Here is a 23,658-nt window from a genome sequence, read left to right as displayed (position 1 = left end):
CATATTTTTTCTGCGTACGCTGAGGAGCAAATACAACAGAAGTTCCTCAGCCTAACCTAGGGGAACTTGAGTTTGGTAGACTACACCACCAAATTTCGGAGCCTCAAGAGGTACTGCCCGAACCTATTCAAGAGTGAGAATATGAGGGCAATGAAGTATGTGTGTGGGTTGAAGGACGGACTTCGAGTGCGAGTATTGGGAAGCCGACCCACTACACTGACAGATGTGATTGAGACTGCGACGATCCTGAACGAAGAATGGGAGAGGTTTCGGGGCGACTCGCAGAATAAGGGTAGCAATGGGGGTAGTTCGGCTGGTGGTGCGAGAAAGAACCCACCAGCAAGTGGGATGGAGCAGGGAGGCAAAAGGCAGCGAACCCAGGAGGGACGTCAGCAGGGTGCGCATCAGGGACAACCTCAACATAGGCAGCAACAGGGGAAAGCCCAATCAATGTGTCGCAGATGTAATGAAAGTCATCCTCAGGGTTTTTGTCTGATGTTCAAGGGAGTTTTCTACCGGTGTCAGCAGCCTGGGCACATCGCTCCCTACTGTCCGAACCCGGCAGCAGCTCATGGAGGACAACAACAACAACAACAACAACAACAACAACAACAACAATAACAACAACAACAACAACAACAGAGACCTCAGCAACAACAAGGCCAACAAAAGACCAACGGGAGAGTTTATGTTGTAACGACCTCTACGCAGAAGGATGAGATTGTTTTGATCGAAGGTATCCTCTTGGTAACCGACCATTAGACTTGTGATATACTTGATTTCCGTACTACCCACACTCTTGTAGTCGTTTTAATTTCGAGGACGAAATTCTTTTAAGGGGGTAGGGATGTAATAACCATAAATTTTTATGCGTAAATTTGCATAATTTATGTGTTATGGGTCTGGGATCCACCTTTCGGATCTAGGATCCATATGTGAATAATATCATATTTGAAATATATATATATATAATATAATAAATTAATAAAAATATTAATAAAAATATGTAAGTGATCCACAATTGGATCCATTTGGACCCAACCTATGGATCCACTTCGCAATGGGTAGCGGGTCCAAATTTGTGGACCCTAATAACCATCGAATCTGCACCGGGTCCCGAGTTCGAACCCGAGTTGCGTCCCCCGTAGCAGGTAAGTAACAAAAAAAAATAAAAAAATAAAAAGAGGAACTCTTAGACCCAGGTCGGACCCGACCCAGATCCGTAACTCGGTAGGGTTTTTAAAACCCGATATCGGGTTGCAGTCTTTAAAAAGAGGGTAAAAGCAAGAATCGTGCCTAGGGGACGATTTCTGCAGTACCGAAAGGGAGGAGGGGGGAGCGGTTACAGAGGGAGTAACAGAACCCCGCGCCTCTCGGCAAGAGAGAGGGGGGTTTCAGCGATAAAAGGAGAAGTGGAGAGGGGTCTCATCCTCTTCCCTCGTCTCTCTCTCTCTCTCGTTCTCCTCCTCTCCGTCTCTCCCATCTTTTCTCCATCCCATCACCATTATCGGAGTCGATGACCCTCCACCCGCGGCAGTCACCTCCTCCTCCCACCGAGAAAGGTAGGAACCCTGTCTTTCTCCCTCTTCCCTGTGTTTTCTCGGCTAGCTGACAACGACACCCTCTCAAACCCTCCTGTAAACAGCCGGTGCCTTCTGTGCATTCCCGTTCGTGCCTTGACGACGGTAGGAGCAGCTAGAGCAATTAGACCGCCTCCTCACAGTAGCAGCCCCGAACGTCGGAAGAGGTACGGGTTCCTCTCTTGCTTTGGATGAGAATGAGAACATGGGTTTGATTTTCATGTGGTGTTTTTGAGAAGAATCCATGGGAAAAGGGTAACTCTAGGTGTTTACCCTAAAATACGTGGAAGGGGTGTTGTAGATCTTGATTTTTTTTGTGGTATGCACGATTTTCCACTCTGTTTCAGTTGTTTGTGTTTCTTTTTACTGGTTGTTGCATTTCGGACTTGAAGCCAAGAATCTGTTCAAACCCAGACTCACGTTTGGTTTATAGTGTTCAGAGAAGAGTTTCAGCTTTACTTACCTGTTAGCATTTTATTTCTTTTATTTTTCCTATGTTTGTTGCTCCCATTTCGTTTTCAGGGCCGAGCCTGGTGGTGGTGGAGCCCCATTTTAGTGCATCGGCTGGGCATTCTTTTAGCATAAGGACCCAACTAACTGTCAATCGACTGGGCATTTTCGGCCTTAGCCCCAACCGATTACATGTCGGTTGGATAATGATTTTGGGCCCGGTGTGGCTTCGTTTTGGACTGGGGTCACATATCCTCAAAAGAAGAGAAAAAGAATTTAGATGTCTATACATAATAATTTTTGTGTGCTGGCAGCTTCTTGAAAGAAATATATATATATATATATATATATATATATATATATATATATATATATATATATATATATATGTGTGTGTGTGTGTGTGTGTGTGTGTGTGTGTGTGTGTGTGTGTTATTACAGGCTCGTTGCACAATCATAAATATATATTGTCAAATCAATATTTTTATGATATTGGGCCATGTGTTGCTGAATATGTTTTTTTTTTTCAAATGAAACTATTTAGCAGGTCCTTATTTGTCACCACATGTTATGCTTATTTGAGCTTGAATAAAAATTCATTCTAGTATGCAAAACTTTTAGATTTGCTTATTGTAATAAAGATGGCACTTATGCATGTTAGGAATGAGACAATCACATGCTCAGAATGGGTACCTTATGCTTGATCATTGTCCTTATGTAAAGCTACTTCCATGTGCATGTGTAACTTGAAAGAGTTTATGTGTTGTTACTTGTACATGATTTCATGAGTGCTCACACCTGTCAGTTCAAAATGATTAATGAATGGGAACCCAGTTGTGAATGACTACACCTAAGCACTGCGCACCCTAATATGATCTGACTTTTCTGTTATCATGGGTGCAACGATTCTTTTACAAAAAGGGATATATATATATATATATATATATATATATATATATATATAATATGAAATTTGGAGTGGATATGTCCAAATTTTCTTTGCTTATGGGAATAAAATATGCCAAAGTATTAGACTTAATCATATGCATACAAAGGGGTGATATTTCTTATGTGATTAAATTTGATAAGTAATACTTGTTCGAAATTATTGTTGTAAGCGAGTGTACTTGTGCATATACACATATGGAATTTAGATGCCTTCGTAGGGTCAGAATGGCATGGTTGTTCGCATGTTTTAATTGGAATGATTCATGAATGAACTCTTGCATTGGACCTGAGTATTGTGCATGGCATAAAAGCATGCATTTAATGTAGGTATGTGAAATTATGCTTATGCTTATGAAATTATTGTTTCATGCACAACTTGTACACATGAATGTGCATTGAAAAGTGTATGAAAAGAATGCATAAGTGGCATACTCTTTATGATTTTTTTTGCTTATGAGGGCATTGATGGTCAATTGGATCATCGGGGGCTGGGTGAGCCTCGAGAACCCTTTGTTCTCTGTTTTAGTTATTTTGATGCATTGCGCAAATCAGAAGTGATATTATGGTTTCCACTGCACTGTTCTTTGTTGCTACGGACTATGGTCCCATGAACAGCTTGGCATGCTGTTTTGCAAGCTTATGTTATTAATTTTTGCATGTTGATTGGCAAATGTAAAAGAGATGAATTAATAACAAGATAAAAAAAGTAAAGAACAATGTAATTCATGTTCTCTTTGATGTCCCTTCTTTATTGTAGGAATCTTGAAGGTTGCGGTTTGAGAGAAACCGTGAGGATACAAAAACTCCGTGTGCATTGTTGTTGGCCTTGAACCCGATATTGAGGTTATTCTCCTGACCACGATTTTAGAGAGAGTCCTCCACTTTTCCTGGGGTGGTGTGTTTTGACACAACTGTTGTTGTTTTGGTATATCAAGAAAGTGGTGCCAGTGGATGCTGTTTTCCATGGTGTCCCTCACATTGGATGTCATTTTCCAATGTTTCGATGGATGGTGTTGTTTCCTGATATCGGTCGAGGGCTAAGTTTGGAACCCGGTAATAAAATACAAATTGTGTGCTAAGCTACCCCGGAAACTCTACTTGACCTCGGGAACTGTACCCGTTTGGTGTATCTGAGGGTAAATGGTAAATTAGAAAGAGAAACTTAAAGTTGTGTGCATTTAATAGGACATGCATATGAAAAGAGAAAAGCTTAAATGAAAGATAATAAAGGGTTCATGCATTGCTCATAAATTATGCATATTCTTGCTATGCATTAGATCATGCATGTTTATCTGTTCCATTGGTTGTTATATGTTGATCATTGCATGATGTTGATCTCTTTTGCATTTAATTGCCTTATTGATGAAATTTTGATCAATGTTACTTATTTCGTGTTCCTTCATGCTTAATGTTTAGTTTATTTTTGCATGGATGGTTCATTGTCTTATAAATTGGTTATAATTGTATTTCTCAAAAATATTACATGGATCTTATTTATGTTCTTTTTCTTATTCGATTTATTAGGGGAACATGAATGCAGAATTCTTCAAATTTTTGACCCTCTACTTTTATTGGTTTTTCCCAGACACGGGTGATCGGTGAAATCGACTCGCTTTTGAGGAGATACGAGGGTCACATTTGCTTCAGACTGCTTTATTTACGGACAAAGTGACTCTACTTTTGTTTCTTTTAGTTCTTCTTATTTCCTGCAGTTGTTATTTCACTTTTGACATTGTGTATGAGACTCTTTTTGATTCATTAATAAAAGAATTTAGTTGGTTGGTTATGGATGATAAATGTAAGTTTATTTGTGGTGTGTGGCTATCCATCTGAAATTGGAATTGTAAGGACCCCGGGTCTCTAAAAAGTTTTCCGCAACTCTTAGAAAAAAAAATTGCATTTTTCAAAGATATGAGTTGGGGTCGTTACAGGTTTGGTATTAGAGCCCACCACAAAGACTTGCAATGTTATCATCTTTTGAGTATTAAATTTTTATTTTTTGGTATATGAGCCCTGTTCTGAAGCGTCAACAAGTGTGACTCGTCCTCCAGAGCAGTCCTCTTCACTGGTAAGGTCATTTAATACTTTTACTTAAATTATGTGAATTCTGTGTTATTGATTGCAATTATAGTTCAATATTCTTTGGTGTGGATTTAAAAGTCTTGTGTGATTACATGAACGATTATTGTTCATGATCAACCCTAAGGGGGTAGGATCAGTAAGAGTCTAATTGGTAAAAAGGATGTACGTTGTAGATGTCACATTATACCTGCAGAGGTGCTTCGTCTTCTACTGCTGCTCCCACAAACTGGCAGAAGCAAAGAGATTTCATGATATAGGCCATTCATACCCTGACCGAGACCATGACGACTCAGGCGACACAGACAACACAGGCGTTGCAAGCAGCGCAGACCATACAGGCGGCACAGGCTGCACAGGCAGCGGCTCGTGATCCTCGTGTCGATATTGTTTCAAACGTGGGTTGTGTTTCCTTCGAAAGGTTCCTGAAGTTGGATCCGCCTACCTTTTCAGGAAAGGCCGACCCAGAGGCAGCCGAGAGCTGTGTCGAGGAGATCGAAAGAGCATTTGATGTCCTACCTGTCCTTGAGAACAGGAAGACACCTTTTGGCATGTACCGTCTAAAGGGCAATGCCAAGAAGTGGTGGGACACCCTGCAAAGGCTGAAGTTCGTCGATATGGATATAATTCCATGGGAGGTGTTCCGGGAGGAGTTCTTGGACACATATTTTTTCTGCGTACGCTGAGGAGCAAATACAACAGAAGTTCCTCAGCCTAACCTAGGGGAACTTGAGTTTGGTAGACTACACCACCAAATTTCGGAGCCTCAAGAGGTACTGCCCGAACCTATTCAAGAGTGAGAATATGAGGGCAATGAAGTATGTGTGTGGGTTGAAGGACGGACTTCGAGTGCGAGTATTGGGAAGCCGACCCACTACACTGACAGATGTGATTGAGACTGCGACGATCCTGAACGAAGAATGGGAGAGGTTTCGGGGCGACTCGCAGAATAAGGGTAGCAATGGGGGTAGTTCGGCTGGTGGTGCGAGAAAGAACCCACCAGCAAGTGGGATGGAGCAGGGAGGCAAAAGGCAGCGAACCCAGGAGGGACGTCAGCAGGGTGCGCATCAGGGACAACCTCAACATAGGCAGCAACAGGGGAAAGCCCAATCAATGTGTCGCAGATGTAATGAAAGTCATCCTCAGGGTTTTTGTCTGATGTTCAAGGGAGTTTTCTACCGGTGTCAGCAGCCTGGGCACATCGCTCCCTACTGTCCGAACCCGGCAGCAGCTCATGGAGGACAACAACAACAACAACAACAACAACAACAACAATAACAACAACAACAACAACAACAGAGACCTCAGCAACAACAAGGCCAACAAAAGACCAACGGGAGAGTTTATGTTGTAACGACCTCTACGCAGAAGGATGAGATTGTTTTGATCGAAGGTATCCTCTTGGTAACCGACCATTAGACTTGTGATATACTTGATTTCCGTACTACCCACACTCTTGTAGTCGTTTTAATTTCGAGGACGAAATTCTTTTAAGGGGGTAGGGATGTAATAACCATAAATTTTTATGCGTAAATTTGCATAATTTATGTATTATGGGTCTGGGATCCACCTTTCGGATCTAGGATCCATATGTGAATAATATCATATTTGAAATATATATATATATAATATAATAAATTAATAAAAATATTAATAAAAATATGTAAGTGATCCACAATTGGATCCATTTGGACCCAACCTATGGATCCACTTCGCAATGGGTAGCGGGTCCAAATTTGTGGACCCTAATAACCATCGAATCTGCACCGGGTCCCGAGTTCGAACCCGAGTTGCGTCCCCCGTAGCAGGTAAGTAACAAAAAAAAATAAAAAAATAAAAAGAGGAACTCTTAGACCCAGGTCGGACCCGACCCAGATCCGTAACTCGGTAGGGTTTTTAAAACCCGATATCGGGTTGCAGTCTTTAAAAAGAGGGTAAAAGCAAGAATCGTGCCTAGGGGACGATTTCTGCAGTACCGAAAGGGAGGAGGGGGGAGCGGTTACAGAGGGAGTAACAGAACCCCGCGCCTCTCGGCAAGAGAGAGGGGGGTTTCAGCGATAAAAGGAGAAGTGGAGAGGGGTCTCATCCTCTTCCCTCGTCTCTCTCTCTCTCTCGTTCTCCTCCTCTCCGTCTCTCCCATCTTTTCTCCATCCCATCACCATTATCGGAGTCGATGACCCTCCACCCGCGGCAGTCACCTCCTCCTCCCACCGAGAAAGGTAGGAACCCTGTCTTTCTCCCTCTTCCCTGTGTTTTCTCGGCTAGCTGACAACGACACCCTCTCAAACCCTCCTGTAAACAGCCGGTGCCTTCTGTGCATTCCCGTTCGTGCCTTGACGACGGTAGGAGCAGCTAGAGCAATTAGACCGCCTCCTCACAGTAGCAGCCCCGAACGTCGGAAGAGGTACGGGTTCCTCTCTTGCTTTGGATGAGAATGAGAACATGGGTTTGATTTTCATGTGGTGTTTTTGAGAAGAATCCATGGGAAAAGGGTAACTCTAGGTGTTTACCCTAAAATACGTGGAAGGGGTGTTGTAGATCTTGATTTTTTTTGTGGTATGCACGATTTTCCACTCTGTTTCAGTTGTTTGTGTTTCTTTTTACTGGTTGTTGCATTTCGGACTTGAAGCCAAGAATCTGTTCAAACCCAGACTCACGTTTGGTTTATAGTGTTCAGAGAAGAGTTTCAGCTTTACTTACCTGTTAGCATTTTATTTCTTTTATTTTTCCTATGTTTGTTGCTCCCATTTCGTTTTCAGGGCCGAGCCTGGTGGTGGTGGAGCCCCATTTTAGTGCATCGGCTGGGCATTCTTTTAGCATAAGGACCCAACTAACTGTCAATCGACTGGGCATTTTCGGCCTTAGCCCCAACCGATTACATGTCGGTTGGATAATGATTTTGGGCCCGGTGTGGCTTCGTTTTGGACTGGGGTCACATATCCTCAAAAGAAGAGAAAAAGAATTTAGATGTCTATACATAATAATTTTTGTGTGCTGGCAGCTTCTTGAAAGAAATATATATATATATATATATATATATATATATATATATATATATATATATATATATATATATATATATATATATATATATATATATATATGTGTGTGTGTGTGTGTGTGTGTGTGTGTGTGTGTGTGTGTGTGTGTTATTACAGGCTCGTTGCACAATCATAAATATATATTGTCAAATCAATATTTTTATGATATTGGGCCATGTGTTGCTGAATATGTTTTTTTTTTTCAAATGAAACTATTTAGCAGGTCCTTATTTGTCACCACATGTTATGCTTATTTGAGCTTGAATAAAAATTCATTCTAGTATGCAAAACTTTTAGATTTGCTTATTGTAATAAAGATGGCACTTATGCATGTTAGGAATGAGACAATCACATGCTCAGAATGGGTACCTTATGCTTGATCATTGTCCTTATGTAAAGCTACTTCCATGTGCATGTGTAACTTGAAAGAGTTTATGTGTTGTTACTTGTACATGATTTCATGAGTGCTCACACCTGTCAGTTCAAAATGATTAATGAATGGGAACCCAGTTGTGAATGACTACACCTAAGCACTGCGCACCCTAATATGATCTGACTTTTCTGTTATCATGGGTGCAACGATTCTTTTACAAAAAGGGATATATATATATATATATATATATATATATATATAATATGAAATTTGGAGTGGATATGTCCAAATTTTCTTTGCTTATGGGAATAAAATATGCCAAAGTATTAGACTTAATCATATGCATACAAAGGGGTGATATTTCTTATGTGATTAAATTTGATAAGTAATACTTGTTCGAAATTATTGTTGTAAGCGAGTGTACTTGTGCATATACACATATGGAATTTAGATGCCTTCGTAGGGTCAGAATGGCATGGTTGTTCGCATGTTTTAATTGGAATGATTCATGAATGAACTCTTGCATTGGACCTGAGTATTGTGCATGGCATAAAAGCATGCATTTAATGTAGGTATGTGAAATTATGCTTATGCTTATGAAATTATTGTTTCATGCACAACTTGTACACATGAATGTGCATTGAAAAGTATATGAAAAGAATGCATAAGTGGCATACTCTTTATGATTTTTTTTGCTTATGAGGGCATTGATGGTCAATTGGATCATCGGGGGCTGGGTGAGCCTCGAGAACCCTTTGTTCTCTGTTTTAGTTATTTTGATGCATTGCGCAAATCAGAAGTGATATTATGGTTTCCACTGCACTGTTCTTTGTTGCTACGGACTATGGTCCCATGAACAGCTTGGCATGCTGTTTTGCAAGCTTATGTTATTAATTTTTGCATGTTGATTGGCAAATGTAAAAGAGATGAATTAATAACAAGATAAAAAAAAGTAAAGAACAATGTAATTCATGTTCTCCTTGATGTCCCTTCTTTATTGTAGGAATCTTGAAGGTTGCGGTTTGAGAGAAACCGTGAGGATACAAAAACTCCGTGTGCATTGTTGTTGGCCTTGAACCCGATATTGAGGTTCGTCTCCTGACCACGATTTTAGAGAGAGTCCTCCACTTTTCCTGGGGTGGTGTGTTTTGACACAACTGTTGTTGTTGTTTTGGTATATCAAGAAAGTGGTGCCAGTGGATGCTGTTTTCCATGGTGTCCCTCACATTGGATGTCATTTTCCAATGTTTCGATGGATGGTGTTGTTTCCTGATATCGGTCGAGGGCTAAGTTTGGAACCCAGTAATAAAATACAAATTGTGTGCTAAGCTACCCCGGAAACTCTACTTGACCTCGGGAACTGTACCCGTTTGGTGTATCTGAGGGTAAATGATAAATTAGAAAGAGAAACTTAAAGTTGTGTGCATTTAATAGGACATGCATATGAAAAGAGAAAAGCTTAAATGAAAGATAATAAAGGGTTCATGCATTGCTCATAAATTATGCATATTCTTGCTATGCATTAGATCATGCATGTTTATCTGTTCCATTGGTTGTTATATGTTGATCATTGCATGATGTTGATCTCTTTTGCATTTAATTGCCTTATTGATGAAATTTTGATCAATGTTACTTATTTCGTGTTCCTTCATGCTTAATGTTTAGTTTATTTTTGCATGGATGGTTCATTGTCTTATAAATTGGTTATAATTGTATTTCTCAAAAATATTACATGGATCTTATTTATGTTCTTTTTCTTATTCGATTTATTAGGGGAACATGAATGTAGAATTCTTCAAATTTTTGACCCTCTACTTTTATTGGTTTTTCCCAGACACGGGTGATCGGTGAAATCGACTCGCTTTTGAGGAGATACGAGGGTCACATTTGCTTCAGACTGCTTTATTTACGGACAGAGTGACTCTACTTTTGTTTCTTTTAGTTCTTCTTATTTCCTGCAGTTGTTATTTCACTTTTGACATTGTGTATGAGACTCTTTTTGATTCATTAATAAAAGAATTTAGTTGGTTGGTTATGGATGATAAATGTAAGTTTATTTGTGGTGTGTGGCTATCCATCTGAAATTGGAATTGTAAGGACCCCGGGTCTCTAAAAAGTTTTCCGCAACTCTTAGAAAAAAAAATCGCATTTTTCAAAGATATGAGTTGGGGTCGTTACAGGGCGGGTCCGGTTGAGAAAATGTACCCGACCCGAAATGGTTTAAAAAAGAAACCTTATACGCGAAATAGGGTTTTTCAAACCCTATTTGCGTTTTCTTCTCCAGTTGTAGAGGGGAAAGGCTGCCGTCGACCCAGCGGTCCGGCAATCCCACAATTGTCGGCGATCCGTAAGGTAACCGGTGGAGTTCCACCACCGTCAGTGACCCGGCGGTCACTTTATTTCGACGGTGGGGGAAAAACCAACCAACGATGCCAGCTGTCGAGCTCCGACGACTCGATAGTCGTCGGTGGAAGCGAATTCGGCTCTGCAACACTCAGATGGAGAAGAAGGAGGCCACGAGCAGCCGACGCACCCAACCCGATTGAAAACCCCCAAAATTTGAGGTAAGCCTCCTTTTTTTTTTGTTTCGTCACCCAACGGCGACAGTCGTCGGCTGCCGACGACATCATGTCGCCCCACAGCGACCTGCTGTCGACAGCCTGCAAGGTCGCCCCATGGCGATGCCTCTTTTCCGGAAAACCTTTGTTGCCTCATGGTGACAGTCGTCGAAAAACATTGTTGCCCAATGGCGACAGTTGCCGTAAAACCCAAAAACACCATCGAACCCTCGCCGCGGAAGGGTGGTGTGGGGCCATAACCCATTGTTGGGTCGGTATCCGACAACGCCTCCCCTGTGATAGGGAAAAACCAAAAACACTGTTATTTAAAATAGTTTAATCGCATAGGAGAGGGTTGCGTACCTGATGCCGCCATTGCTGAGCTGCGGTGGTCACCGGAAAAGGGAGGTCGCCGAGGATTCTTTGTTCATCCGGGCTGCAGCCACCACAAGCGCATGCTTTCTCAGGCAGCCGGTGAGTAGACCCTGTATTCCTCTTTCGCACACCAGGGTCGCTCATGATACCCTGTATTTATAAACACAAAATGGGAACCGTTGTGTAACAGTTCCCTCTGATATTATGCAGGTTTAACGGAAGGAGCACTTTATGGGGAGCGTTACCCACATTGTGGGTAACCACCACCAACAGGGTGGTTTATCCCAACAAGATTCTCACTAAATCGAGCATGCTAAACATATCTAACAACTCAGATCTATCATAAAACACTTAAAACATATGGGGCAGGACGAGAAATGAGGCCTAATATGTTCACTTTTCTCTTACTCTCTCTCTCTCTCTATATATATATATATAGGACTGTAACAATGGACGATTTTTTCCACTGTTCTGTTATCCGTTGTTGATTGCAGGCGGTTCAACAGTGGATTTTTTTTTAAACTGAAAGGCAACCAACTGAGGCTCTGCTTGTCTGGTAGGAGCAACTTCACCTTGTTTTGGTTGCAGGTTCAAAACCCAATGGTATAGTGTGTAACTTGTAGGGGTCAGCCTAACCCCAGCTTGCCTTTCAAAAAAAAAAAGACAAATCCTACATGTCGCTAATTGTCTGCGATCAACACTGGTCGGGTCTAGTGTTCAACTTGTCCATCATTACGAGTTTTCCTATATATAAAAGGAGACGAAACATGTTTACCAACCAAAAAATATGTTTGCTGGTATAAAATGAGTTTTTTATAGTTTTTTTGGCAAATCTAACCCTGCCAATGCATTAGGCGTGGTCTATTTGCTAGAAGTCGACTGTTGGATGAACTAAGAGTCTGTTTATATAAAACCAAGCGTCTAGATTACATCTATAAGCTAAATTTTTTTAAAATAAAAAAATCTATGACAATCTTGGTTCATACCAGTAAACATATTTGGCTGGTAAACATATTTGTCCTCGCTTTCAATATGCCTTCATGTTTATTTTTTTGCACTCTCTTCTGCCTCATGCATTGTTTTTAGTATCCATTTCACTTCCCGATAACTGTGTTAAAAATAGTAGTAGTGATGCCATACAACTGCAAATAGGAATGTAAACGAGTGGGACTTGAGTCCGATCTAGTTAATAACGAGTCCTACCTAACCGCTTGGTAATAGTAGGGATATAGAAATGTGTCTGGGTTCCGATCTCAGATCTGACTCGAAACACACACAGAGTTTCAGTTTTGACACTGGATCCTAATCGTCTGGTAACGGGATCTACAAACACAATAGTCACTTCTCTGACAAAACTCTCCAGCTATGTCATTTGTGTAAAATTTAAACAAGAAAATTGGCCACCCTCCCCTAAGCGGTGGCAACTGCTTGCAATTTTTACACATCATGAGGCGTATTTATATTTTGATACTACATATAAGGGTAATATTCGCTACCCTCATGGGTAGGGGTGTCAACGGGTCGGGTTTGGTTCGGACCCAGGTGGAACCAGACTTGGACCAGATTTTCGGTATGGTATCAGGTCTAGGGATGGCAGACCAGGGCAAGGGACAAGGTCTCCACCCCCGTCCCATTTCAAAATCCGAACCTTCATCTTCGCCTCCATCCCCGGACAGGGATGGATTTTAACCTTCACCCCCGCCTCCATTCCCGTTTCATGTCCTCCATCCCCAGTCCAAACGGGGGTGGGGCCCGTTTCCCCTTAGTCTATAGTCATCCCTTAAAGGATTGGGGACGAGACGGGATGGGGTGGGGTTAGGCGGGGATTGAGACGGGGACGGGGCGGGGCGGGGAAAAGCATAAGTCCATTCCTGCCTCCATCCCTGCACGGGGATAGATTTTAACCTTCATCCCCGCCTCCATCCCCGTTTCATGCCCTTCATCCCTGGTCCAAACGGGGCGAGGCAAGGCGGAGCCCCGTTGTCCCCCAGTCCACTGCCATCTCTAATCAGGTCTGGACCTAGGTCTAATCGTGTCCACTATAAGAAAAACCATACCCAGACCCGATAAGAACTACATGAACCAAACTAGGACCATACCAAATGTTTTAAGTTTTATAACATTTTATAACATGTCTCGGTTTTTAACAAATTCGAAATATCAAATGAGCATAAAAAGTTATAAAACTTTTTAGATATAAACTAGACACATAGAGAAAGAAAACCCTTTTTACGGATTTGAAAAATGATCTTCCGTTGGGGAGATATGACTCTTACAAAATGAAATAAAAACCTATGTCACTCAAATAAGGCAGACTGATAGGGGTCTGGTTTTAGATCAAAATGAGATATCAAATGACTATAGAAATCACTGAAAATTTACAGAAATAAACTAAACTTCATAACGAAGACACCACTTTTTACGGATTTAAAATCCGATCTCTGGTTAGGGAGATATGACCCTGACAAGTTGGTCCTGATTCGGATAGCGATTTGTATCACAAATCGCTGTAGTGTTTAGCGAGAAACACTACAAATCGCTATAGCGAGGTCCAACAACACTATAAATCGCTGTGGGTCTCGTTAGAGACCCGAAAACACTATAAATCATAGTTAAAAGACCGAAAAACACTATAAATCGTTGTGGGGCTCGTTGGAGACCCCAAAGCACTATAAATCATAGTTAAAAGATCGAACAACACTATAAATCATTGTGAGGCTCGTTGGAGACCCAAAAATACTATAAATCATAGTAGAGACTCATTTGAGACTCAAAAAAATCATAACAATAATTTGCTGAAGAATATTGTCAATCAAATAACGATTTGTTGAAGAAGTGCTACAACAGTCATGATATGGGGGTCAAAATCAGAACATTTATAAAATCTGGATACAAGGTTCTGGTATTTAATCAAAATAAAATAGTAATTGACCATGAAAAATTCTGAAAATTTACAGGGATGAACTAGACACATAAACAAAGAGAATCCGTTTTACAGAATTGAAAAATGATCTTCCATTAGGAAAATAAAATTCAAACAAAATGGATCAAAATCTGAGCCGTTAAAATGACACAGGGTGACAGGGTTATGGTTTTTGACCCGAAACTGGTACGAAAACACCATAGAAATTACTGAAATTTGGTATGAACAAACTAGATTCAATTTAGAAAACAACCCTTTTTACGGATCGGAAAAATCATCTCTGGTTAGGGAGAAATCACTTTCGCAAGTTGGTCCTGATTCTGCTAAAATCCTAACGGTGCAAAATAACAGGTTTTGAATCTCGATTTTTAAAGTGGGTCAAACAAACTCAGAATGATCTGATTTTTGGTGGAGAGCATGAAGACATATGCATGAAGTGGCAGTAAAAAATTCAAGTTAAAATGAGATCTGGTTACATACAAATCGATAGATCGAAAATGCACAAGAATTCAAAGTATAATCTAGAAAGCAACTGAATATGATGAAAGCAAACTGCACATGCGTGGATGTTCAAAAATGAGATCTAATGCCTTAAAATATGAATGGATAAAAACTTTGAATCAGACTCCACAACTCTTCAAGTTGAATGATGCTACCCACGCTGGGAGGAGCCCCCAAACCCCCCTCCTGTAAGGGCAAAAACTCTAAATCAGGTTCCACAACTCATCAAGTTGAACGATGCTACAGTTAGTGTGCAGGTCAGTCGGTGTTTGATGGAGAAATGTTGGATCGTTTATTGGATGTGCACATAAGTAGAGAGAGAAGGGAGAGAGAGTGAGATGAGGTTTTACCCCTCTCTTGTAAGGGTAAAAACTCTGAATCAGGATCTACAACTCATTTAGTTGAATAATGATACCCACGCTGGGAGGAGCCCCAAAACCCTCCTCCTGTAAGGGTAAAAACTCTGAATCAGGCTTCACAAGAGTCAATGTATAGGTCAGTCGGTGCTTGATGGAGCAATATATGATCTTCTAATGGATGTGCACAGAAGCAAAAATAGAAGGGAGAGAGAGAGTGAGAGGGTTGATGTTCATGGCCTCCTCCAGGGGAGATTTCTTTCTCGGATAATCCTGCAGTGCAGAGACTGAGTCTTAAATAATCATCTTCGGGGCACTTAAGTCTTTACAACCACTCCTTTTCAAGAACCGTCATTTTTTTTTGCACCAATGGAGGAGAGGGTACTTAAGTCTTTGCAATCTTATCAAACTCCAACGCTAATTAATGCTGACAAACATGGGGATACGAGACGCACATGCTTACATACGTGGTGCTCTTTGGGACCCCCGATCATGAGATGTAGCTAACTGCCCTGTTCGGGGGGGGGGGGGACATATAACCTACTTCGCTTTTTTTCTGATAGTCGATCCTTCTAATTTGAGGAGTCCTAAACCATATGGCTTTTGAAGCTGAATATGGATAGGTAGCTCCTTTAACATGCCCCCCTCAAGCTAACCTCCTTGAGATTTAGCTTGTCTCTCGTATAACTAAATCTAGGTCCCTCCAATGGTTTAGTAAGAATATCAACCAATGGTTATTGTGAAAAAACAAACTTAACTTCAATCACTTAATTGGCTACTTTCTCTCTCACAAAATGAAAATCCAACTCTATATGCTTGGTTCTGACATTAAACACTAGATTGACTGACAAATAAGTAGCTTTGAGGTTATCACACTATATAATTGGACTTTTAGACATTTGAATTCCCAGTTCACTAATTAATTGTTGTAACCATAGCAGTTCTGAAACTCCTGCAGGAGTGCAAACGGGGGTAGGAAATGAGCCGGTTCTTTATAGATTCAGATATAAATTTGGATCTAGATCCAACCTGGTAAGATTGACTCTGAGTCCAAAATTAGGGGTGTCAACAGGTCAGGTTTGGTTTAGATCTAGGTGAGTCTGAACTCAGATATATTTTGAGGTGCAGACTCAGGTCTTATTGGGTGCGCTATAAGAAAAACCATACCTGGGTCCTATAAAAATTACATGAACCAGAGCCTAGAGCCTGTCTATACCCAATAAAATAATAATTTTGTATTTTTTTTTATTGAAAAATCATAGGTCTTAAATGAAACTCAGGTCAAACCCGGATCTGGTATAAAATATCACAAACCATACCTGGCTTCATAAACTAATGGGACCCTTTGAATCCGACCCAATTTTTTATTGGAATCTCCTTTTTTATCACCAAACTCTTAGAGTTGGGTATGGGTCAGGTCCGGGTGAAACCCAACACATTAACACGCCTGTCCAGAATACATGTGGTGATATTGGATATGGAGAAAATAAAGCAAAAAACAAGCTATTTACATGTAAAAAATGTAATGGAATTGGATCTAGATTCAGATCAATTTCAGATCCAATTTAAAGTGCTGATCAGAATCCAATCCGAATCCTTTGATAATTTGATTGGACATTTCCAAATCTTATCTGAATGCACATTTGGATTCTACTTAAAAGATTCATATTTGAAAAAAACATGTCCGATTCAGACTGGGTATCTGATATTTGACCTGTTTGCAGGAGGTAGGAATGGCAGTGGACCAGGGAGAAATGGGGCTCCGCTTCGCCTCACCCTGTTTGGAAGGAGGATGAAGGACATAAAACGGGGATGGAGGAGAACTCGTGTGGAATGAACTTACGCGTTCGACCTCGATAGCAGTAGACTGAAAGCCATGATATGAATATGATACGAGATAGAAAGTTAAAATCAAAAGCCGTGTGGGATGAAGGCTTGGGATGGAAGGCAGAATTTATTTTGAGACTGGTTGAAGGGTGGAGACCTTGTCCCCAGCATCCTTCCCTGTCCACTGCCATCCCTACTCTCTAGCGCGAGAGAGAATCTCAAGATCGGGTCAGCCATGGCTTCTTCAACTCTCTCATCTCCAACCATCGCCCTCAAACCCACCTTTTCTTCTTCCTCCTCCTCCTCTCCGCCTTACTCTTCCCCCTCATGGCCCAAGCGCCTCCTCGGCAGCGATCTTCGGTCGTCCCCCCTCCCGCCGTCTGCCCTCCGCTTCTCCGCCTCCGACTCCGGAGTCTACCTCCTCGCTGCCGTACGTTCCCGGCGGCTCTCCGGCCTGCCTGTGCGCCACCTCGTCGTGTCCATGGCGAAGAAGAGCGTAGGCGATCTCTCCGCGTCGGACTTGAAGGGGAAGCGGGTCTTCGTCAGGGCCGACCTTAACGTTCCGTTGGATGGGAACCAGAACATCACCGACGACACCAGGATCAGGGCTGCCGTTCCCACCATCAAGCATTTGATCTCCAGTGGGGCCAAGGTCATTCTCTCCAGCCATCTGGTGAGCTCCTTCTCTCTTGGTGCTTGCTATCTTTCTGCTTTTTCGATTTGCTGCGTGATCTTCGTTGGGTAGACTGCGTGTTTGTTCCTTCTCTTTCTCCGTAATTCTCTCCGTTGAAAATATGGACATGAATGGAGCATTTTTGTTAGTAAGTGATGACGGGTATTTCTGAATTTCTCTGTTTGATGATCAGAGTTTGCCCCATTTTAAACAGAAGCTTGTGATTTGGTTTTTGAGGCAGCAAGTAGAGGAAAACACTTCTTAATAGTTGGGTCTTTTGTTTTTTGTAAAGGAAAACACTTTTTAATAGTTGGGTATTTAGTTTTTGACACAGCAAGGAGAGGAAAACGTTTCTTGGGCATGGAAGATAAATCTGCTAAGTTCGGTAGCGTGGCTCATCTGCTGCAATAAGGGCTTGGTGTCATTATTTCAATAAAAAAAGGTTTGGTGGTTTATTAATGAATTGGTTCGCTACAGAAAATAAGTTCAGGGACTTGAGAATGTGAACCAAGTTCAAAATATTCTGATAGCATAATGTGGGCAGTGCGGAGTACTTGTACATGTCAACAACTCCTGGAGTTATCCAACTGCATTGGGTCGTGAACCATACGGTTACCAACTTTTCATTTGTATAATTATTCCATCTTGATAAATCTTCGAAAATTATCAGTGTACTGTGTACTCATGCGCCATCTTTCAGTGAGTGCAATTTGAATTTTCCTTCTCTACTTGTTGAATGGGGCCTTGAATTTTTTGGGTTTTTTCTTCCTTTTCCCAATCTTAAGGACATCTGCACCCAATGATGATTTCATTGGGATCTTCCCTTTTATATTGGACAACGCCTTAGTTTGTTTTGTATTTTAAATGTTAAATCTATCCCTTGGTTATTAAATCTGGAGACTTAATTGAACTTCTAGTACTAAGTTTGGTTAGAAAACTAACTCTGTGTGTGTGTGTGTGTGAACATTAGTGCTAATTATTCATAGTTCTTTCCCAAAGCTTGTCAATTATCTGTGATGCTTTAAGTCATTTTTTGCTTACAAACTGTTGGCCTGCATCTGTGGGCATGAGCAGAACTCCCTGGGCTATGCTTGTCCATGCAACTAATTGATCGCTTCAATTGATTGTGTGTCATGTTTGATACTTCTTTAAAAAATGAAGAACTTTATTATTCATGCTGCAGATGGACAATTCATAAGTTGACAAATTTCTGTGCTTAGGGACGTCCAAAAGGTGTCACACCAAAGTACAGCTTGAGCCCTCTTGTTCCTAGGTTATCTGAACTCCTTGGCATCAAGGTATAGCTTTGTACTTTGTTGTAAGATGTTCCATGCATGTTTCTGGCAAATTTAATGTTTTCGTATGTTGTTCCAACGATCAGGTTGAAAAAGCTGATGACTGTATTGGTGAAGTGGTCAAGAAACAGGTGGCTGCACTTCCAGAAGGAGGTGTTTTACTTCTTGAAAATGTCAGGTTCTACAAGGAGGAAGAGAAAAATGATCCGGAGTTTGCCAAGAAGCTAGCTTCACTTGCGGAGCTTTATGTAAATGATGCATTTGGTACTGCACATAGAGCACATGCTTCAACAGAGGGAGTGACAAAGTTCTTGAAGCCTTCCGTGGCTGGATTTCTTTTGCAGAAGGTATATTCTGGCAACCGCTTTGTCATCTGAACAATATGTTGTTTTCGTGATGCATGTGTGGGTTTATGTTTTCCATGTCAAATTGGAAGAAAATGCATCTGATTGTCTGTGAATTTTGATTCATGGAATGAAGCATGGGCTTGTTTCAGGAGCTGGATTACCTTGTTGGTGCTATTTCAAATCCCAAGAGACCATTTGCTGCCATTGTTGGAGGTTCAAAGGTGTCATCCAAAATAGGAGTCATTGAATCACTGTTGGAAAAGGTTGACATTCTTCTGCTTGGTGGAGGAATGATCTTCACATTTTACAAGGCACAAGGCCTTTCAGTGGGATCATCCCTTGTGGAAGAAGATAAGCTTGGTCTTGCAACATCACTTCTTGAGAAAGCGAAGGCCAAAAGGGTATCTCTTCTGTTGCCTACAGATATCGTTGTTGCTGACAAATTTACTCCTGATGCAAACTACAAGGTTTGTTGTTGTTCAGCTTTGTAGCCAATTTCATAAATCTAGTTATTCGCTGTCTCTTGGCAAGAGAAAAATTTTACAGTAAATTCAGAGAAATTTGTTTTTCTTAGGGAAATCTTGGTAAATTATCAGCATAAAATGTAAGAAAATATGAAACTTTAAAGAGGTGTTAAATTTGTGTCAGGTTCATGCTAAAATCACAGTATTTTATATGTAGGCACTGTTTTGATATACTGTGCTTTTTTTGGTATTTTATCAGCTTTTGAAAAACCGTTATAAAACCAGTATTTTCAAAATTCCACTGATAATTGTGACTGTATGCAACTAAATTAGAGAAATATTTGGTTTTAAAACCTCTTTTCTTTTCTTTTTTCTTTAACCTTCTGCTTTTCACTTTTGGTGTTCAGATCGTTCCAGCTTCTGGGATACCTGATGGTTGGATGGGACTTGATATAGGACCTGACTCCATCAAGAGTTTCAGTGAAGCATTAGACACTACGAAGACAGTAATATGGAATGGTCCCATGGGAGTCTTTGAGTTTGATAAATTTGCAGTGGGAACTGAGGTATGCTGATACTTATAGTGGTTGACATGATTGTGTGGCTCTTTTCTTGTAGTCCTGCCTCTTGCTAATGCGATTGCAATGGTGACTAAGCTTTCTCTCTAGCTTAATATTTGATTTGTTAGTTCATTAGTTTATGCATACTTGTTTTCATATTAAGGCCATTGCTCAGAAGCTTGCGGATCTTAGTGGAAAGGGTGTGACAACAATCATAGGTGGTGGGGACTCTGTTGCTGCAGTGGAGAAAGTAGGAGTTGCAGACAAGATGAGCCACATATCAACAGGAGGTGGTGCTAGCTTAGAGTTGTTGGAAGGAAAGGTCCTTCCTGGTGTTCTTGCTCTCGATGACGTCTGAGGCTTTGAGGGTGCTTGCCTGTGATAGCAGCCATAGATGATTTATAAATGCTTGGGAATAATAAAACAGCATCTGTAGTTTTATAAATTCCACTCTTTTTTCATTCCTTTTGAAGGAGCCTCGTTTGGTACCCATATATGTCACAATGATACTCCTTTTTTACTTGTGTTTTGTCTCTCCTGTACTAGTCATGTTGAAAAACTTCTTAAAAATGTCTATATCTCTCTGTATCCAAAGCCGTATCCATGTAAATTGTAATACAGGTGCTTTTACAGAACATCATTGTGAACCAATCACGTCTAATAATTAAAAGTTCTGAATAAACCAACCTAATTTGTAGATCAGAGACAGGCTCTACGATGACCGGATCACATATTGGATTGGAGTTGAACAGGCGCATAAACTGCATTGCACCTTGTTGATACCTCATTGAAAATTTGTGGAAAATGATGTATAACTATTAGCCAGTTAAAGAGTTGGTCACTAAGGCTATCTTGGGTTCCAGGATTTTAAAGCACCTTAAGATTCTTACAGTAGAGCCCAGCCCACGTCACCCAGTGGTTAGGGTGGTGCTTATTTACATGGTGGACCATCTTAACATTATCACTTTTTAGCTTTCAATTTGCTTCTACCATCAAGTGAATTGTGATTGAGGTATCCTACTCCCTCGGGGTGCTTACAATTTTATCCATGTTTTAAATAATTCTGTCTACTCCATGTTACCATATCTCTCGAGTGAAGAGTTTTATATGAGAAACTATTAAGAGAAACCCACAAATTGTGTTTCATATAGAAATCAATCAATCAACTTTTTTTTTCGATAGGCAAGCTGGGTTTAGTCCAGGGCCCACCAGTTATACAACTGCGCCATTGGGTTTTGAACTTGCAATGTCCCAACTCAAAGGTGACATGCACTAACAACTCCTACCAAACAAGAGGAGCCTCCGTTGGTCAATCAATTAACTTTTTAATTATGCTTTCAGAGGAAAAAAAAAGTGCAAAATCAGCTGCATTCATGTATTGAACTTAAAGTACACCTGAATTGGAGAGTGAAACCCTAGCTTGAGATTATATGGATTATCGTGCAATTATGCCATATATTTTCATATGTGTGCTTATTTACTTTTTTTTATGGAAAAAAGTTACATAAGCATTAGGGATGGCAGTGGGGCGGGGCGGGGGACAAGGTCTCCACCCCCGCCCCGCCTCAAGATTAGAACCTCCATCCCGGCATCCATCCCCGGCGGGGATGGATTTTAACCTCCACCCCAGCCTTCATCCCCGTTTCATGTCCTCCATCCCTGGTTCAAATGGGGATGAGGCGGGGATGGGGCGGGGACGGGACGGGGCGGGGAAAAGTGTACGTCCATCCCCGAACGGGGATGGATTTTAACCTTCGTCCCCGCCTCCATCCCCGTTTCATACCCTTCATCCCTGGTTCAAACGAGGTGAGGCGGGGCCCCGCTTTCCCCCGGTCCACTGCTATCCCTACACACATACATATGAAAATATATGGCATAATTTCACGATAACCCTTGTAATCTCAAGTGACAAGAAAAGTAAGTATTTGAAACGATGAAAAACTAATTGGAAAGAAACAATACGACCCTGTTTAGGTGATTAGGTGCAAAACCAGGTTTCTCAAAAAACCAAGATTTGCCGCCAAACCATGTGTTTTTTGTAATTTTAGTTTGCCAAAAACTTGGGTTTTCAAGTATTTGGTAGACAAAAAAACTGACTTTTTAAGTAATTTGTTTGCAAATGCAGATCTGTTTAACCAACATTTGATTAGTTGGATCTGGTATCTGTTGCATCCAAACCGAATAGCAACTGATTACATCCCAAACACAAGATTCCTTCGGCGTATTCTGACATGTCTAACTCAGTCCACTAGGTTGATACCAAACCCAGCCTAACTCAATCCATTAGGGTCATGCCAAACCCAGCTTACGCTACAATATTAGAGCTCCAAAATGGATTGAATATGGTCGGATATCTGATTTGAGTTTGACATATTATTTCTAACTTTAAATTCTTTAAGTAAAATTTAAATGTGCTTTCTAGCTGAATTTGGATTTGTACAATCGGATTGCTTTTGGATTTGGGTTGTATTCAGATTGGTGTTTTAAGTCAGACCTGAAATTAATCTGAATTAAAATCTCATCCAGTTGCATTTTTCTATATTTATACTACTGATAAAGGAGGATGAGGAACATTAAAGGACCAAAAATTGGTTGTATTGTAACAACTTGAAAATGAGAATGGAGCGTTTTGGGTTGAATGTCATTTATTTAACTGTTTAGCCTTTTTTTTATTTATATAGGATATACACGTCAAGCAACATCTTCCAAAAAATGACATTGAATATTATAGTTTTTTGTTGTTATTTACCAAATTTGTTAGGGGTTGAAAGTATTTAGTAAAAGAGAGAAAATTCTATAGGAATATTAGAGAAAGAGAAATCAGGAAAGAACCTGATCTGAGAGAGAGAGAGAGAGAGAGAGAGAGAGTCTCTCTTCGTTCTCCCTAAATGGATGTAAAAGTTCAGATTTGGGTAAGATGTAGTCAATACCAAATCCGACTAATCAGATATTGGCTAAGAGGACTTGGGTTGAGATTCGGATGGAGAAAAGCTCATAAATCCGTTGGATTCGGATAATCGATTTTTTTACATGTATTTGGATTTTCATATTCAATTAAAAACCGGATATGGTTTTGGCTTACCATGTTTGACTAAATGGAGTCGGTTTTGGGTCAGATATCCGCTAAAATCAAATCCATTGGCATCTCTAATGTGTGTGTGTGTATGAGCTGATACCTGATCAATCCAATCCATTGACCTGTCTGTAAGGACAGGCTGCATTCTAGTTAAATGTAAACCAGTGCTGCAAATGGATCGGATATAGTTGAATATTTGATACAAGTCTGACATGTTATTTCTGGATATGGA

General features: G+C 40.7%; 1 protein-coding gene across 1 annotated transcript; it reads left to right on the top strand.

The window, feature by feature from the left end:
- The first annotated feature begins 17,111 nt into the window (after nt 1-17,111).
- LOC149834546 (phosphoglycerate kinase 3, cytosolic-like) lies at nt 17,112-20,983 on the top strand. Its single transcript, XM_090010182.1, has 6 exons — nt 17,112-17,684; nt 18,905-18,982; nt 19,066-19,326; nt 19,476-19,793; nt 20,198-20,356; nt 20,514-20,983. Exons 1-6 carry the CDS (start codon nt 17,247-17,249, stop codon nt 20,706-20,708), a joined length of 1,449 nt encoding a protein of 482 aa, XP_089866308.1. The 5' UTR covers nt 17,112-17,246; the 3' UTR covers nt 20,709-20,983.
- Nucleotides 20,984-23,658: the final 2,675 nt, after the last annotated feature.

This window comes from Nuphar pumila, chromosome 6 (assembly GCF_984573655.1).
Source record: "Nuphar pumila chromosome 6, dmNupPumi1.hap1.1, whole genome shotgun sequence".
Taxonomy (NCBI): Eukaryota; Viridiplantae; Streptophyta; class Magnoliopsida; order Nymphaeales; family Nymphaeaceae; genus Nuphar; species Nuphar pumila.
The sequence above is the reverse complement of the archived record's forward strand: the minus strand, read 5'-3'. Positions and strand labels throughout refer to the sequence as shown.